We start from the raw sequence: 18,801 nt of genomic DNA on the forward strand, positions 1-18,801 counted from the left end.
CCGACATTGACTTCAAGAGTTTCAAATATATATACATAAATCCGTAACTTGTATCACCGCTCCCAACCATGTTTTGAAATCTTGTGAAATTTGCGACCGTCTGTTCGCTGAAGTTTTTGTACATGCATGCTTGGCTTTACTTGTACATCAAATATGTACAGCATTTGGTTGGAAAAATTTCTCCCGATCTCTATGTTGAACTAAGTGAATGTAATGATGAATCAGTATTTAAAACTTGTCTAGGGAAAGAGCATATAACTGTGCTCAGTCAATGATTCAGACTTACACGACAATACATTTCCATTTCAATTTATCAGGAAAGTTGTTATCACTAATATAGGTGATAAGAAATTCATACAGATTGTAATTATTTTGAATGTCTTATATGTCTGGAATAAATCCTATATGGTTTCATCTAGTAAACAGGCACTAAAAGAGAGTTGTCTCATTGGCAATCATACCACATTTTGTTTTTTTATATTTGTAGATAGATTTGTTTTGAAAGACTAGAGTTGTTCGTTTCATTTCATTCTTCACTTCAAAATAAATTATCCAATAACCGGCAATGCACGGCCTGACACAAAAACTAAAATAAAATATTAAGACATTAAATTAATATCAATATTTGGCAGTGTATGCCATATCACCAAATCTATATTTGGAAAGTTTAAATATATGAAATTGTAAGCATTGAATATAAACTAAAGATAAAATTGTCAACAATCGACAGCCTGATCTTAACAAAAAGAAGAAAGAAAACAAAATTTTCTGAAAATATATATATCTCATACTAGTGGACGACAGTCTGAAAATGTGCTATCGGCCAGGCTAGCTGTATGAAGATCCGTTTATGTTCAACGGAAACAAAACTAAAATTCATATGCATGACTTTGATAATAAGTCTATAAAAGTCCAAGCTCACCACACTAACTTTTATCCGAACCTGAAAAAAGCAACAGGAAAATAAATGATGAATCATTCATTCGGCTATACTGTGGATACATTTTATTACGTGGGAACAGGTGAACCACGAATCCAAAGTTCAACGAATAACAAATTTTCTATAGGCTTGTTATGCAGAGATTGGCAAATACCTCAAAATGCAAGGTTTTTTTTAATTCACGAAAATTGATACCCACGAAAATAAACGAATCCACAGTATTATCTTTGAATTTTATTTTATTGTCCTATAACACGACATCCTTGACATATATATTTACTACATAGTAAGCCGCCTACCACAAAACAAATTACAACAACATAGCTATCACCAATTCAGTCACAGAACATTTGAGATGAGATGTTTAGAGGAACAAAGTATATCTGAAATAATATCACAGATGCCATTTGACGAAATTCAAACTAAACTGATTTTAACATAGCATAGCGGTTTTATGTAGTTTTACCGTTTTTAATAAGAAATGCAGAAATTTTAAAATACGAAGGGGTCAATCGTAAACCGGTTAAACTGGCTGGCAACACCATAGGGAAAAGACGAAAAAATAAGACAAAAACACTCGCTAAATTCCATGTTACATGTTAATGAATGTATCAGAGGGAACAGTAGTTAAGCGATTCTTTCGAATCTTCTTATCATTAAGAGTACACAAAACAAGGTAAAAACTTAAAGAATGATAATGGGTGAACTCTAAAAAGAACGATATTAAGATTAATTGCATTGACGTGGTAAGTGTCTTCTGAAAAGTAATTCACAATCCGCCATCTTGATCTACACTAAGTCCAAAATAATAATAGAGAATAAGATGTGATAATTCGGCAATTTACAGATCAGACGACTTTTCCGGTATGCAAAGTTTTAATAATACGAGGACAGTTCGATTTGTTTGGGAAATAATAGTTATCAAAGGTACCAGGATTATAATTTAGTACGCCAGACGCGCGTTTCGTCTACATAAGACTCATCAGTGACGCTCATATCAAAATATTTATAAAACCAAACAAGTACAAAGTTGAAGAGCATAGAGGATCCAAAATTCCAAAAAGTTGTGCCAAATACGGCTAAGGTAATCTATGCCTGGGATAAGAAAATCCTTAGTTTTTCGAAAAATTCAAAGTTTCGTAAACAGGATATTTAAAAATGACCACATTATTGATATACTGGGCTGTTGATACTCTCGGGGACGAAACGTCCACCAGCAGTGGCATCGACTCAGTTGTGTAAATAAACGCATCGTATCATTCAATCAATCCGTTACGAAGACCGAAAAACCTATGTAATGTGAGTATCAGTGAGTCGTTTTTCCTCCTAACACTGTTAGAATTAATTTTCTTGGTATCACACACCTGTTAATTGTGTTTTTTTACTATACACAAGCACAACGTAGCATTTGAGATATGCACACTGCAAACAATGAGTCACACGGAATGTCACTACTGAGAAATTGGTAGTTGGCAAAAAGTATGAAAAAAATACCGAATTCAAAGGTAAAATTATAAAAGGGGACAGTACATAAATCCTTACAAAATCATACTATACTTACTGACGGAAGAGGACCTTGAAATCTTCATGTTTGATTAAATTCTAGTTATAAAAATTCAATATCAAGAAAAATAGCAAGATATGAAGTACACCTTCCATTTTAGGTAATGTTCTTAATTTCAAGTTCGTTTCGATATATGTTATAAACAGTTACACGAATGTGGGTTATTACATAAACATTATTATACATCATCAATATACTTTCATATCTATCGAGGAAGTATTCTAGTATGGTGACAATGTTTTAAAATATGAACTCTGTTGATGATATTGCGCGAACAATCGTATCGTTTACAGTAGACTCACCAATGGAACTCTTAACTAAAACAGTTAAAGAGTTAAATCACAAGGATATAGAACAGCAATAAAAGGTCGAACATTCCAAAAAATGGTCAACAATCGACAAAACAAAAGAGTTTCGGATATTCAAATTAGAATAACTGTACAAATGACATAACAAGACAAAATAATAAGAATGCCAACTACCGGCCTGGTGATTACCTCGAGAATAAACCTTAACCAGTTATAGCACTGACTCAATGATTTTGAAAATCACAAAAATACCGAACTCATAAGAAAATTCAAAATTGAAAGTCCCTAATCAAATGGCAAAATCAAAAGCCCGAACACATCAAACTAATGGATAACAACTGCCATATTCCTGACTTTTTCTTATGTAGAAAATGGTGAATTAAATCTGGTTTCATAGCTTACTAAATCTCTGACTTGTATGACAGCAGTATACAATTGCATCATTTAAATTCAGAAATTATTCCGTGAATTTATTATTGCGATTTTGTTATTTAAGACTAAAATGCGATTATAATTTTTGCGAAATTGAGAAAATTCCTGCCTGATTCATATTAAAAAATTCAAAATGCGAGTTTAAATTATTGCAATCATAATCCTGTTGCATTCTTCGCAGAAATAAAAATATAGCAATAATTTCTGAATTCAAAGTATTGACAACACTGTGTGAAAAAAAACACCAAACATAATAGTAAAAGTGTAAAAAATAGGGGTATAGCAGTCATCATGGTGTTATAATCATAATCACTAGAACAATAAACAAAAATTTCAACAAACAATAACAAAAAGACATATAGACAAAGTACATTAGCATAACCGAAAGAAAAGAATACAAAATTACCATAGCACAATAATACAATGACAGGATATATAAGTACCGAGCCGCGTCGAATGGATATTACTAAAAAAAAGACTAAACAGTTAAATTAAAACGTCGTCACAGCTTTTATATGAAATAGCCTTTCAGGACCATCACAATCATGATTATTATTTGGACTAGTATAGTGAAAATAAATGTGATTTTTTTTATCTTGTACCGTATGATTGTATGAAATTTGTGGCATTGCTCCATTCATGCGCAGTTTGTCTAATGTCCTGTGCTGTCATTAATTCATCAGAGATGTCCGTTATTATTCTCCGGTTTACATGTTGTAATATACTTCTAGTGTTATATTATCTATTTATATAGTTCTCTGTGCTGAGTGAACTTGCGTTTGTTTGTACATTTTAACAGTATTTTTTAGCATTGCCATATCACCTGGAGGTTTGGCTAGCTATAAAACCAGGTTCAGCCCACCATTTTTTTCTTAAAATGTCCTGTACAAAGTCAGGAATATGGCAACTGTTATCAAATAGTCCGTTCCTATGATAGACGTTGGTTTGTGTTGCAAATTAGTGTTTCTGCTGTTCCGTTGTGTTCCTCTCATAGTTTCTCTCGGTTTTAGTTTGTAACCCGGATTTGTTTTCTCTTAATCGATTTATGACTTTTCAACAGCGGTATACTACTGCTGCCTTAATTATAAATGGCATCGGTCAAAAACGTTTGAAACAATTCCACTGATTTATTATTAGACGGGAGATCATCTTTCCATATAACTTGGCACGAAAGTAATATCATCATTAGCTACATCTAGCATCTGCATATAATGTAGTCATTTAATATGTTTTTAAAGTCAAAGTAATAGCAACTGCTGTCAGTAATTAATTCCTTGGATGTTAATTTTTCATTAATGAAGACAATCAATCGATCAATCCATAAGTTTAGGTTTAGGTATCCGGAAAAAAAATATTTGATCATATGTATATGAGATATGTTCGTCACTTTTATCGCCCTCTTTTCACAATTAAGTATGAGTGTATTATTTTTTTTTTCAAATTCAACAGTTTCAACGTTTTAATTTAGTTTTGCTTGAATTGGTAAAATTTAAAAACAAATAATAAAGCCATTTTATATTTGAAGCGTCAACAATCATAACGACAAATATGTTGATAAATTATATATATTTCCATAATTTATTCACGTTGTTTTGTATGTAGAATCGATATTTTACTACTTTCCAACAATTGGAACTACTGCGGTCAGCGCTGCAAATATAACATATTGAAAAATAAATTCAATGTTTAACTCAAACATAATTTGACTCAATTGTAAAGAGCTTGGTGTGTTTTAGAAATAATACAATAAGTATTTATTATAAAACTAATTCACAAATAAATGAATACTTTGTTTACAAGGGTGCTTAAACTTGTATATTGTTAGTTTTAATTAACACAACAACTGAAACGTATGTCGTGCGATGCGACATATCTACACATTCTGCTGCTGAAACTTATACAATTCAATCTTTCTCATTTCGGTCATTGCATTTTGTACAAAACACAAGTTATATGCCATCCCTTTTATAACGACATTGTGTAAAACAATATGCATTCGATCTTACTTTCATGACATTATTTACTTGCAGTACAACATTTCTGAATCTGAACATATAAATATTTGGAAGACTCATTTTTTCTTTTAAATGTTTGTTTGAATATACATCAGAGAGAAAAAAACTGTTTACTATACCGTAACATAATTTGCAATAATATGCACAGTTTCTAGATGCCCATGGTTTGTAAGTTCCTAAACACACTGTTGGACCATATTGTTTACAGTTTGGTATTACGTCTACACAGGAACCTATAAACAAACATGTGATTTCATAAGACTTAAACAAAGTCAAATCGTGGTTCCACTTTTGCGAAGATAACACTTTTTGTTAAATATGATAAAAATCAGTGAAACTAAAAAAGGAGTTAGACTAGATGAATAGCTTGTGATCAATTTAATAATTTTCATACAATTATATCTGTTATATTATTTTTTAAGTGTCTGAACAGGAAAGTGACAAAAGTGATAGTACAAGAGCAAATGTCATATTGTAATTTGGGTTTTTATCAAAACTCGAAAAATCTATCAAATTTTTATCTCAATACACCAGACACCAGTAGTTTCGTTTACTTAAAACTCAACTATGACAGAACCTACACTTCGGTAGGGTGTTGCGGTCAACTGATTAATTCTCATTTGCCAACGTATAACAAACGAATATTTGAATTTCGAAAATTTAAAAGTTATATGTTCTTCCATAGTAGAAACCATGCTTGAGATACCTCAATTAGTGGTTGGTTGACCGTTATAGAATAACGTTTCACAGATAAGAGCGGATATATTCCTTATGACGAAACTACAACCCCGTTCCTTTTTCACGAATATGCCATACCGAATAAGACTTATAACCGGGTTTGTAATAACATAAGCAACACCACGAGTGCCACATGTGGAGTAGGATCTGCTTATCCTTCCGGAGCACCTGAGATCACGACGAGGTACGTGTTGCTTAGTCTTAATTTATCTATGTTGTACTTTATGTACTATTGTTTTTCTGTTTCTCTGCTTCCCTTTTTAGCCACGGCGTTGTCAGTATATTTTCGACTTATAAGTTTGAATGTCGCTCTGGAATCTTTTGCCCCTCTGTTAGTGACATTGTGATGACGAGATAATGGACTGGCTTTTCGTAGCAACCGATAGACGTAATCCATCAGACAGACTCTTGTATGATGTAAGTATTGTCATTTCAAAAAATCAAATACATTTGAATATAAGAGATGTAAGACAATGTTCACTGTCAGATTTGTTGATCTATCATTTTGAATAGAACATACTAGTAACTTACTTGTCGTTGTCGCGGTTGTTGTTGTTGGAGGAGGTAACGTTTTTAAAATTGTTGTCACTGGAGGCGGACGATGAGTTGTTGCTGTGTTAGCTGTATAAATAAAAATGTTGATATTAATGTAATCAAAATGACTCTTAGCATTCCTTTACACGATTTATATTATGTATAATTTATAAGAATTTTTACGAAGTTATTTAGCTATACTGTTATTGATTTTTGCTTTAATGGCTGTCAAAATAAGTATTGCAAACTGATAAATACATTTAGCCTTTATATTTATTCTATTTATATTCCAGTTTTATGTTTTCAATTTTGTTAGTATTACAGCAATTTGAGCTTTTTCTGCGCTCTTTATTTTTTCTAATAGCTTGCCTCTAAACAATGACACAATTTATAGGTAACACCTAGTTGTTTTCGGTGTATTGGATCCAGCTCTTAGCCATTGATTTTTAAGTGTGACAGTATTCGGTTAAGGTGAAAGGTAATATAAACAATTTTCCTTCGTTCCTTGCTTTCTTATTAATCTTATTATTTTTGATAACTACAATTAAAATTGAGAATGAAAATGGGGGATGTTTGATACTAGGATGAATGCTATGGTTGTATACCAACTATGAGCAGAAAGAAAAAAAAAAATATTTTATTGACGTTGGATTGATAACAAGTTTTTTACCATGACAAAATCCACAATAATGTGCACAATTGATCGTTGCCCATCCCTTGAATGCAGTACATGCATTCGGTCCAAATCGATTACAGTCTGGAATGGCATCTGCACAAGTCCCTGTGATTAGATACCAAAATATGTTTATAAAATTATACAACTCTTCAATGTGGAAAAATGGTTGACAATTAAAGAAGAAATAATACGATAAAGCCAGATAAAATTTGATAAGCTGAATATAACAAATCACCTGAATTTGACAAACAATAAGGAGGATTAAGGACTATTAGTAATCCTTTAGCAGTTAAAACGATCAGTTGTTTCAATTGAAAATTGCGTGGCAATAATACACGGTTATCTCATTATTTGCTTAATTGAACAAATCATTATCAAACCTTTAATATTTCGTGCAAAATATTTGATTCTAACAAAACAATTACTGAATTAATATATTAAAAATGCACGTGTCTTATAGACTACAAATTTGTGTTTATTTCTCAGAAGACAATTAGCATTCGTATCGGAACCACCTGTGATAATTTCTCATCGTCTAAATCAATTCTAACTAAACCTCATCATAGATTCCAGACTTATAATTATGAACGCTAGACGCGTGGTTGGTCTACGAAAGTGATGCTTGAATTAAAAATTTAAAAGACCAAATAACTTATAAATGGTTGTTTTTCTTAAGTAACGACGCAAATAATAAAAGACAAATACAAATTAAACTTAAATTCAAAATAATTCAACTACACGTACTGGTTGTATGTGTTGTTCAAGGAGTAACTTAATCACATGGGTTCATACATAATATACAGTTTTAGGGATACATATAGGATACTGAAATATAGAATAGAATAGAATAGAATGGAACATTTCATTTCCAATTAAAGGGCCCTATAAAGAGCTTTCATGACATTACATACAAGTACATAAAATCAGACATAAATTAGAGACATAGAAGAAAACAACATCGTTTAATACTATTAAAAATGCTATAAAAGGCCAGGACAGAACCAGATAATACAATTTACATCTTTAAAAAATATCATATTTAAAATCATGTTCCACTCAAAATATGTATATTTGTGGCTAATTAGCATTTATTATATATGAACGTCTCCTGTACATATAAAAAAGGTAATTAACAAAAATACCGAACTCCAAGGAAAATTCAAAACGGAAAGTCCACTAACAGATGGCAAAATTATTGTTGGGGTACATGTATAATACACCGGTATATACATATTTTATAGTTTTGTTATTGTTATCTGTATTACTATTATCATCATTTTTCTATTGTTTCAAATACAAGCAATATCTTAATCTGAACTAAAAAAATAAGTAAAATTATGCTTACCAAGATTACATGCTACTGAGTGAACAGTATCATGAATTTGCTTCAAAGCATCAAAGTCATTAACAAAAAATACATATGAAGGATCGGACACCAGGCCATTTAATTCTGATTTTGAGGCACCAGACCCTATTCCTACAGCTATAATAACAGTGGTCCTTTGTTTAAGACGATTAGCCTCTTGAAGTGTTTTGGCATGATCACCTGACTGTCCATCTGTAAGAACCACCAATACGTTTTGTGCATCTGGTCTGTCTCCGGCGGAAGGTATAAACATATGATTATTGACGAAATTAATGGCCTCAGCTGTGTGGGTGTTTCCAGTCAAATATGGAATTTTTGTAATTGCATATTTCAAAGCAGCTTTGTCAAGAAATGCGTTAAGTTTAAACTGTTCACGTGGAACCGTTGAAAATGTAACAACGCCCACCAGGGCATCATTATGTCCAATAACGAATTGTGAGAGCGAGTTGTTGATGAATTCTTTTTCCTTATTGAAATTTATTGACCCTACTGACCCGGATGAATCGACAAGATAAACTAAATCTACCTTGTCATGACAAGCTGAAATATAAAAAAAAAGGTTTATTCAGACATTTCAATATTCATTGGCACTTTTGAAATTAAGTAACTTGATTGAATAATCAAACCTCTTATCAATGTTAACCTTGCATGTTAATAGATCGAGAAGGCCGCAAATACTTGTACAAAAATCGAGACGACCTTTTCCTAAAATTGAATACAGAACAGTAGAAAGATACATATTGTATTATAATAGTTATCTTTAATCTCTTAACCTGTACAGACAGACTTTTAAATGTTATTATTCACAAACAGACAATAGTTATATTTATTCCATATTGATAACATTTTAGTATGTTTTTCTATATAACTGGGAATTTTGAAATCAAATAGGTCTAGCAACAGATTTTACATTAAATTAGCAATTTGACGGGTTCCACTAGTTGTGCCTGGACTGCCTTTCTTGTCGTAGCACTTGAGTTCTCCTTTGAGTTTTTTGTGGGTATATATGGGTCACAAAACTATGTTCAATTCACCATTTTTTTTATAATGTCCTGTACCAAGTCGAGAAAATGGCAATAGTTGTTATCTAATAGTTCGTTTCTAAGTATGTTGCATTGTCGTTTGTTTTTTGTTGCACATCAGTGTTTCTGTAGGAATGTTGGTCCTCAGTTTATTTGGCCTTTTTGACTTTTTTGGATTTAAGCGTCACTACCGATGAGTCTGTTATAGACGAAACGCGCGTCTGGCGTAAATACAAAATTTAATCCTGGTTTCTATGATGAGTTTATTGTATCGTGGTTTTCCTCTGAGAAGTGATGCATGTCCCTCAGTTTTAGTTAGTAACCCTGATTTGGTGTCTCTCAATCGATTTATGAATTTTGAACAGCTGTATTCTACTGTTGTCTTTATTCATTAATCTTTTCTATGTTTTCTGTTCGTTTATCTTTTGTTAAGACATGGTTTTGTTTTTAACTCTCTTGAAATGCCCTATAGTAAATTATGCCATCTTATGACACATAAGAACCAAGCATGTGAACATGTAAAACATACTGAGTTCATCCAAGGTAGGTTTTTGGTTTTTTTCCACATGTTGGTTAGTTCTTTGTTCATATATTTATCAATTATGGATTTTTAACGAGATGAATACGTTTTAAGTAGAAACAATACTTTCGATACACGGATTGCATTCGGATCACGTGGTAGTAGTCACCAATGAAAAACGAAGTATCCTTCACCACATGTAATATATTATGTGTAAGGAACGGAAATAAACCAACAAACTTTTCTCACAATATTATGTTAAAAAAGTAACAGCCTAAATAATACATACCACATTCAATGAACTTAAAATCACAGACGAAAAACGTCAGTAGAATTAAACTTAACAAGTTCATCATTTTTGTAGTATAATCTAACCCCTTTATCTAAGTGACCCATAAAATGACATACTGACATATTCAATGACAGAATTAATTGCGATAAGACTTTTCACAGGAACAAAACAAATCTAAAAATATCAACGAGCACTTTCAACATAATGTTATGAAATGCAAATACATATCCTGCATTTATCTTCACGACAATATAAGAGCAAATTGATTACAGACCCACTCCTTAATCCTGAAAACTATTCTTTGGCATTTTCAATACTATCGTGGTGAAATTTATTATAGACTAAACAAGGCTAACCATCGGTAAATACTATACAGTATTGCCCAAGTTTATTATCCATATTATGAATAATATACTTTTCATATTTCCTAAATAAGTGCATCTGCATTTTGCAGTTGATCCAAATTGGAAAAAGGGTAGATTTTGCAAGAAAATAAAGGAAGGGAAATTACTTTTAATTTGTTTATTCAATATATTCAGATGATACAATGTGTCTCACAAGAATTGTACATATAAACTGGTCGAATACTTTGAAGAATGTCGTTTTAAACTTAACTTGACTTTCAAGCATAAAAATTGACATGAAAAAAATATAGTTTATAGTACCTTTTGTGATACTTTGTTACACATGTGTTTGTTTTCATAGTGATTAAGATTATAACACAATGTTGACCGATATTGTTGACATTTTTACCTATTATGTCTGTTTGTTTTTTTCACACATCGTTGTCGATATAATGGAATTAAATGCGACTGTCAAAAAAGTGAGAAGTTTAGCTAGCTAGAAAACCAGGCTTTATCCACCATTTTCTTCATAAGAAAATGCCTGTTCCAAGTCAGAAATATGACAGTTGTTATCCATTCGTTTGGTGTGTTTGAGGTTTTGATTTTGCCATTTGATTAGGGACTTTCCTTTTTGGGTTTCCCACGGAATGCAGTATGTTTGTGATTTTACTTTTTGTATACGATTCATGAATTTTCAAATAATTTGGTCTTGAACTACACTGAAGCGACTCTGATAGCAGAAATGAGTGAATGGTGCAATTAATTATTTTACCATTTATGATGTTAACACCCCTGAAAAGGTGAAATACACTCTTTTCAATTGGTTGTTTTTAATACTTTGTTCTTATTTTGTACTGTTAACCTATTATCCCAGGCTAAGGGGAGGACTTGCCGCCAGCAAAAAATGTTTAACTCTTTTCTATATGTGCCTGTCGAAACTCAGGAGTGTCTTATCCAGTGGTTGTCGCATCTTGCTTTATATCATATTTCCCCCGTTTATTTTGTATACAAGAAGCTCCTTAGTTTTCACAGTTAATTTTGTACTAGTAACATTTATGGGGCCTTCTATAGAAGAGAGGCGAAAGATACCAGAAGAACAGTCAAACTCATAAATCGAAAATAAACTGACAACGCCCTGGATAAAAATGAAAATGAAAATCAGACAAATAATAGTACACATGACACAACATAGAACTTAAGACTAAGCAAAACGAACCCCACCAAAAGCTGGGGTGAACTTAGGTGCTCCGAAAGGGCAAGCAGATCCTGCTCAACATGTGGCACCCGTCTTATTGCTCATTATATTACAAACCCGTTAAATAGTTAAATTCGGTAGGTCACATTCATGACAAGTTTGCAATGCGGTATAAGTTTTTCTGGATTTTGAAGGTCGCACAGTTACATTTAGTTGTTCAATTCTGCGCCATCTGATTTCTGATAGAGAGTATTTTTTTTATAGACAATCACACCTCATCTTCTTGTCTTTTTTTAAACAGAATAAGTAAATTACACAGAAAAAAAGTGATACTTATCTACTATAAAGTTACAACTTGTCAAACAGTTCGGAATGCAAACCGTCGTTTTCATTTAAAAGTGTAATCGTTGCGCAAATGCGGTGTGGTATTTTATCAATAGAATCTGCTATACTTCATCGCAATGGGTAATGAGTTGAGTATCTCAGAAACAACTCAGCTCAAACTCATTAAGTGATGTCTTTGAATTAATAAATATAAATATGTGTTCCTTATAAATCAACTAATTGAAATACAATTTCTGAACTGATATATTTTTACTGCAAAACGTTTGTCATATATAGTTGTGCTAGCAGAGATTACCAGTAAGAACAGCAAAATTTTGGTCGATAAGATGTTGCACTTTTGTGCTCAACCATTAACGTTCAAAACAATAATTATGAAATCTGTAGTAAAGTAGTCAGCTTGTTTCATGATATATTTTTCTCCAGCTGATGTCAGATCTATAAATATCAGATGTTAGAATATTTGTGTATTTTACCAACAAAAAAAAAAAAAAAAAAAAAAAAAATACCCAACAAACCTGGACATGATCCTTCCAGAACGCTTATATCATCAACAGCGATGTCTCCCATGATGCCATTTCCACGGACGCCTTCAAACATTATATGATATGTAGAATATCCCTGGATATCTATCTTAGTATGGTACCATGTGTTACCTTGGTTACCAAAATGAGTCCAAATTGGAATTCCTAATGCTGTGCTGTTATATAGGTATACGTTTAGTGTGTTGATTCCTGAGCCGTACATGTGGTACCAGAATCTCAAACATTTTGTTGAAGTGGTTACAATGTTGGCACTAAAACACTGGGCTTTGTCATTAAATCTACGTGGTAAAGATGTCTCTATGTATATATAATACCCAGCAGCTGTATACAGGTTGCACTTTGTAAATACAGCTGTTTCTCAAAACACGCCTCTTTTGGGGAGTAATTGAATATTCATAGAAAAATAATTTTGTTTACATACTGGTTCCCAGTTATGCTCTCTGTGTTCCATATCGCAGAGACAGAACTTGGGAATGTTACCAGTACATAAACACGTGCATACTGTTTACATTGAAATCTGTGGTAACCTTTCATTCGAGGTAGGGGTAGTTAAGAAAATTAGTGTAAGTTTAAACTCTGAGAAGTTCAGGGCATATAAACGTTGAAAATATGCCGCACAGCCCTATATTTTGACCTTTGAAAAAAATTGTGGTGCATATGAACTTTCAATTCTAGGATAAGATTTTTTTCAAAACTTCATAGTAAAAGTGGTACAGTTTTAGCCGTAAAAGGAGTTTCTATGGGAAATTGCATTGTCAATATTTACAGAAATGCAACCTATATAGGGTGAAAAAGGGGAACATTCAGAATTTAACCAAATGTGCTTTTTTTCACAGATTTTAAAAAAATTAACTCAAATAAGAAGTTTTATAAATATTTAATGAAGATTGATAGAATCCTGGGCCTTAAATATGATGACTCAGCATAAATTCACAGTTTCCAGTATGCATAGTTTACCTAAAGTCCTGGATACAAAATTAAATCATAATATTTGCATATTTGTAAGTTAAATTGTTAAGAAGTGCTTATATTTACTCTTCGCAGTCATTGAAACTCATAGATCCTTCCTGAATATTATTTATGGGGTATTTGTGTCCTTTCGATAACCCAAAAGTAAGCCGCAACACCTAAATCTGCTTTCTTGTCACCACGGCATAATAAATACAAGCTAGAAAAACAAAAATATCTCAAGAAAACTTACAATAGTGTGTTCTATCCTGAATATGTACTAAATATTCCAAATTGCTAGAAACAGCAGAATGATTTAGGAAATTTGAGGCCCCAGGGGCAAAAAACATAGAAAAATTGCCTACCCCCTGGGTCATAAAACAAATAATTTAACTTGTAAATGCTATGATTTTATGATTTTAAAGTTCTTGATATAGAAAACAATAACTATGCTTGGAAGTTATGCAAAAATCAGATGTTAGTTGTCATCTCAACAACATTTTAAGTGAATTTATAGCTCAGACTGGTATCTGCATACATACAACTATTGCAAATATGGCTTTGTTTGAACACTTCTAGTATATATAGTAGCTAAATTGTGTCAGATATATGGTAACAGATGATACTGTTGTGACAAGAATTCTAAATTGACCATTTGAGGCAGAAAATGTGTTCTTTAATTGACAAATAGGCATACAGTAAGATGTGGACTGGAGATAGAGGCTGGATTGGATACTTTATATAATCTTGAATGTTGTAATGATTGACTGCTAAACATTACATTTATGATATTCTTATATGCTTTCAATATGTTATCAAAACAGTTTTTAACAGGTTCTAGGCATTTTTTATCAGAAAATATGCAAATAGGGTAAGCTGTCAATAATTAAAGTCTTGTTTTCAAATTCTTTAAAAAATTGAAACAGGGAAGGGGGTATAAAATGTAGAGTAAAGAAAAACTTAGAGTATACACAGTGATTTCTTTCAGACTTTAATTCTGATAAATGAGTATTAATGTGAGAAAAACTGATTTTAGAGAGTTTTCTATTTGAATAAATGTCTGTATAGGTTGCACTTTGTAAATACAGCTGTTTCTCAAAACACGCCTCTTTTGGGGAGTAATTGAATATTCATAGAAAAATAATTTTGTTTACATACTGGTTCCCAGTTATGCTCTCTGTGTTCCATATCGCAGAGACAGAACTTGGGAATGTTACCAGTACATAAACACGTGCATACTGTTTACATTGAAATCTGTGGTAACATTTCATTCGAGGTAGGGGTAGTTAAGAAAATTAGTGTAAGTTTAAACTCTGAGAAGTTCAGGGCATATAAACGTTGAAAATATGCCGCACAGCTCTATATTTTGACCTTTGAAAAAAATTGTGGTGCATATGAACTTTCAATTCTAGGATAAGATTTTTTTCAAAACTTCATAGTAAAAGTGGTACAGTTTTAGCCGTAAAAGGAGTTCCTATGGGAAATTGCATTGTCAATATTTACAGAAATGCAACCTGTAGAGCAAATTACATGACATTATTTCATTGGTTCTTATACATAGATCGTGAATAAACAGAGAATTTACCTATTGAGACACAAGGATAAACAAATAGTGTTCGAATGACCCGTGTGAGGACCATCCATTGGATTATTTAACCAAATAATTGCATTTGTAAAATATCATATTTGTCTTTGTATTTGTCTTTGTCTTTTTATGTTACGGAAAATCATTTTTTTAAATTTCTCTTATCATAAATTTTCCTTTTCTTTTCGTGGATTTAATTGCTATTACATAAAAGGATAAAATAAAGGATAAAATAAATTTAGATAAATTTAAACATACAAATATTCACAAAAGCGAACAATTATACATGGTTCCGGTAAACACAAGATTTGGTAGGATAAAATCATATTTACTTAAGTTATCCCAATTTCCCCCTTTAAAATCCATCGTAAAAGTAAAACACTACAAAAAAATCATTCACATTGCAGTTTCCAATAGGGCAAAGACTTGAACAAGAAGACAAACCATGATATAGGAAAACAGGATCAACAGTTTCGTGCTACTACAGAAGGATAGCCAAAGAAGGCAGACATTTTAGGTCGACATTAGAAGGTTTCAACTCCCTCAGGCAAAGTTGGTTCAATCCACCATTTTCTACATTTGAAAATGCCTGTACCAAGTCAGGAATATGACAGTTCTTGTCCATTCGTTTTTGATGCGTTTTGTTATTTGATTTTGCCATGTGATTATGGACTTTCCGAATTGATTTTCCTCTGAGTTCAGTATTTTTGTGATTTTACTTTTTAGATGAATTTGACTATTTATTTGAGCTATTTTTGAGATATAGCTCTTCAACGGTTTCGGTACTTATACATCTTCGGATTTCAAATGTTTTGCTTTGAGCGTTCCTGATGAAGGTAAATCCAGAACAGCGCATCGGACGCAAGACATTATTACGTGTTGATTCAGTTTTTTAGACCGATAAAAAAAAGAAAGTTAAAAAGATAAGAGACAAAAATCAAATAGTTTCCATAAAGTCACGTCAACAAAAAGAGTATTTGTTTAATGGAGTAGCAGACATAATTCCTATTATTGATTTTCGTTTGTTTGTGAGAAACTCAATATATAAAGATAAAATGTTTATATACACAGCAACGTTTTGAAAGTATGTACAACCCTGTGTTTTCTTTAACCCTTATAGATGATAAGTTTCTAAAATCTTCGAAAAAACTACATGACAAAAGACAATTAGAGGTATGCAATAGATCATATAATGATTCAAATAAGTTGTCTATACACATTTGTACTTGCCATAACAAATTCAAATATACAAATTGTCAAGCAAGAATTCTAAATAAATAATCTAGCGTTCATTTATGTGAAAGGACTCTCGCTTTCAACACTGAGATAGTATGTTCGAATGCCGCTGTCAACAAAAAGGTAGTCAGTTCGAAACTCCCTGTCAACACTTAGGCAGTGAGGTTCGAATCTTGCATTGTGCGGCATTCGAACTCACAACCGCAGTGTTTGGCGCTGGACTCCAATATTTATTGACAATGATAGTCAGTTTCACAACCGCAGGTCGATTGTTCTCTCCTGTCACTTCGGCTTACTCAACAAACAAAAACTAACCACCAAGAAATAGCACAAGTAAAAGTGCTAAACATTACGTTACTGATCATTCAATCAATCAATATTTTAATATCCTTTATTAAGTCTAATCAAATTTCTAATATGCAATCAACAATATTAGGGTATAACTCACAAGTGCCAGTAGTGTGATCATTTGTAGGTCCGGTATTAGTAGAAGAGGTTCGACCATTTAAACGTGTCCAATCAAACATGTCCCTTCTTCCCTGGGACCAGCTGCATAGGTTCTGTTCAAAGTTACAGCCATATATGGATGGTGCTTGAACAGAACATGTATTACTTAAAAATATGTAAAACATATAAGAACAGAGAACAAGTGAACTACACGTTAATTTTAACAATATAAGTAACTGTACGAAGAAAGTACTAAACTAACAGAGTGGTGTGGTAGAATATACAAAGCTGAAAGAATACCCAAGTTTAATGTTTGCATGTAAGGTAAATTTCAAATCATAAACCATTTCACATTAATCAAGAAAATACTTATCAATCACAGATCGTATTTCAAACACTATTTTATACTTGATTTATAATATGTAATGCCAGGGATGTATTTCCATGCTCAATTTTATGAGCATCTGAATGCAAAACACATAAAGGACATCTAGAAATCAAAACGTGTTCTTCAACAATTATAAGTGTCCAAACCATATGTGAAATGTTCAATGAATTCAATAAAAATGGATTTAACCCACCAGGTGATGGTGCTACTGGTGTTACCACTGTGGAAACTGGTGCCAATGTGCTGTTTGTCAAAACATCTACTCTTATGGAAAGAAACAATGAAAAAAAATTACATTACTGATTTGCAAAAAGATTCAATTTTGTTGATTTATTTTTGCAAAACATAATGAATTATATGAATTAGTGTGTTTTAATTGAAAATAACAGATTTATCTTAACTTTATAGCATACATGAATAAATCAATGCTTACAATATCCAAACATTTGAATGCAATTGATGATAAAGATATAAAGATAATCTGTACACAATTGTCGGAATTGTGGTTGTCACCATTGAAATCTTTTCATTGGATTTTCCCATTGGTATCTTCTATCACTATTTGTTCGAAGTCATTTGTGACATAGATATTTCATGATAGTCCAGCAAATCATTATGGTGTTCGTAAACAAATCGAAGTGCTGACTTTTACTTAACGATGAGCACTTTTGGATCTATGACTTTCTCATAAGTAACAATCCTCCAGCAAGAAAGTCATGATAGGAGCCGTAATCTGGTTAATACCGTATCAAATGTGTGATAATACTTTATATTCTGACACTGCTTGGATGTTTCTACATTGAAGAGTTTTTATTTTTAGCAATTTGTTTCAGTAAATATAAAAGACAGACTTAATTGTGATAGTTTCATTCTTTATTTTGCCTATAGACTCAAATAAATATTTGTCTATAAAATTGGAACGAGATAACATATTGTTAGTCTGGGTTGTATAGTACAATAAACAAACAAAGAAGTGGATCCAGAAAAGTCTTAATGTAAAATATATTCTCTATAAGATAAGTTATACATCTGCTTTAAACCCCATGGTGACAGGTTATGCCCTTTCCTAACATTGAACTTGAAGCTTATATAAATAACAAAAACCTGTCAGTTTACCATTACAAAATTTGCAATAGTTTGCACAGTTTCTCGATGCCCATTGCTTGTAAGTTCCTATACATACTGTTGGTCCATATTGTTTACAATTAGGTAAAACGTCACCACAAGAACCTTTAAGAATAAAAAAAATGTGTCAGCAACAACGCGACATTCATCTGGTGCAGGAAAATTGGTACCGTTAAGTTGTTTAAGTCAACATGTGATGAAGCGAATTTGTCTTTCATGTCTTTTGGGTCATAAAAGCT

At 32.1% G+C, this 18,801-nt stretch overlaps 1 protein-coding gene and 1 long non-coding RNA gene across 2 annotated transcripts in view; both read right to left on the bottom strand.

Annotated features, from left to right (window-relative positions):
* Positions 1 to 4,795: 4,795 nt before the first annotated feature.
* The window catches only part of LOC143066744 (matrilin-1-like), a 30,492-nt gene continuing 16,486 nt past the window's right edge, over positions 4,796 to 18,801 (bottom strand). Inside the window, exons 8-13 of the mRNA XM_076239555.1 lie at positions 10,405 to 10,498; positions 8,553 to 9,113; positions 7,202 to 7,312; positions 6,529 to 6,618; positions 5,379 to 5,492; positions 4,796 to 4,894 (exon numbers count right to left, since the gene is read on the bottom strand). Coding sequence (XP_076095670.1) covers positions 4,860 to 4,894; positions 5,379 to 5,492; positions 6,529 to 6,618; positions 7,202 to 7,312; positions 8,553 to 9,113; positions 10,405 to 10,498 — 1,005 coding nt within the window. The 3' untranslated portion in view covers positions 4,796 to 4,859. The remainder of the gene's footprint in view (positions 4,895 to 5,378; positions 5,493 to 6,528; positions 6,619 to 7,201; positions 7,313 to 8,552; positions 9,114 to 10,404; positions 10,499 to 18,801) is intronic.
* Positions 12,813 to 18,668, bottom strand: LOC143068585 (uncharacterized). The gene is made up of 4 exons (XR_012976200.1): positions 18,554 to 18,668; positions 17,631 to 17,699; positions 17,051 to 17,194; positions 12,813 to 13,154 (listed from the first exon to the last, which is right to left on the bottom strand). It is a non-coding gene; the product is annotated as an uncharacterized LOC143068585 (long non-coding RNA).

Source organism: Mytilus galloprovincialis, chromosome 3 (assembly GCF_965363235.1).
Source record: "Mytilus galloprovincialis chromosome 3, xbMytGall1.hap1.1, whole genome shotgun sequence".
In the NCBI taxonomy this organism is placed as follows: domain Eukaryota; kingdom Metazoa; phylum Mollusca; class Bivalvia; order Mytilida; family Mytilidae; genus Mytilus; species Mytilus galloprovincialis.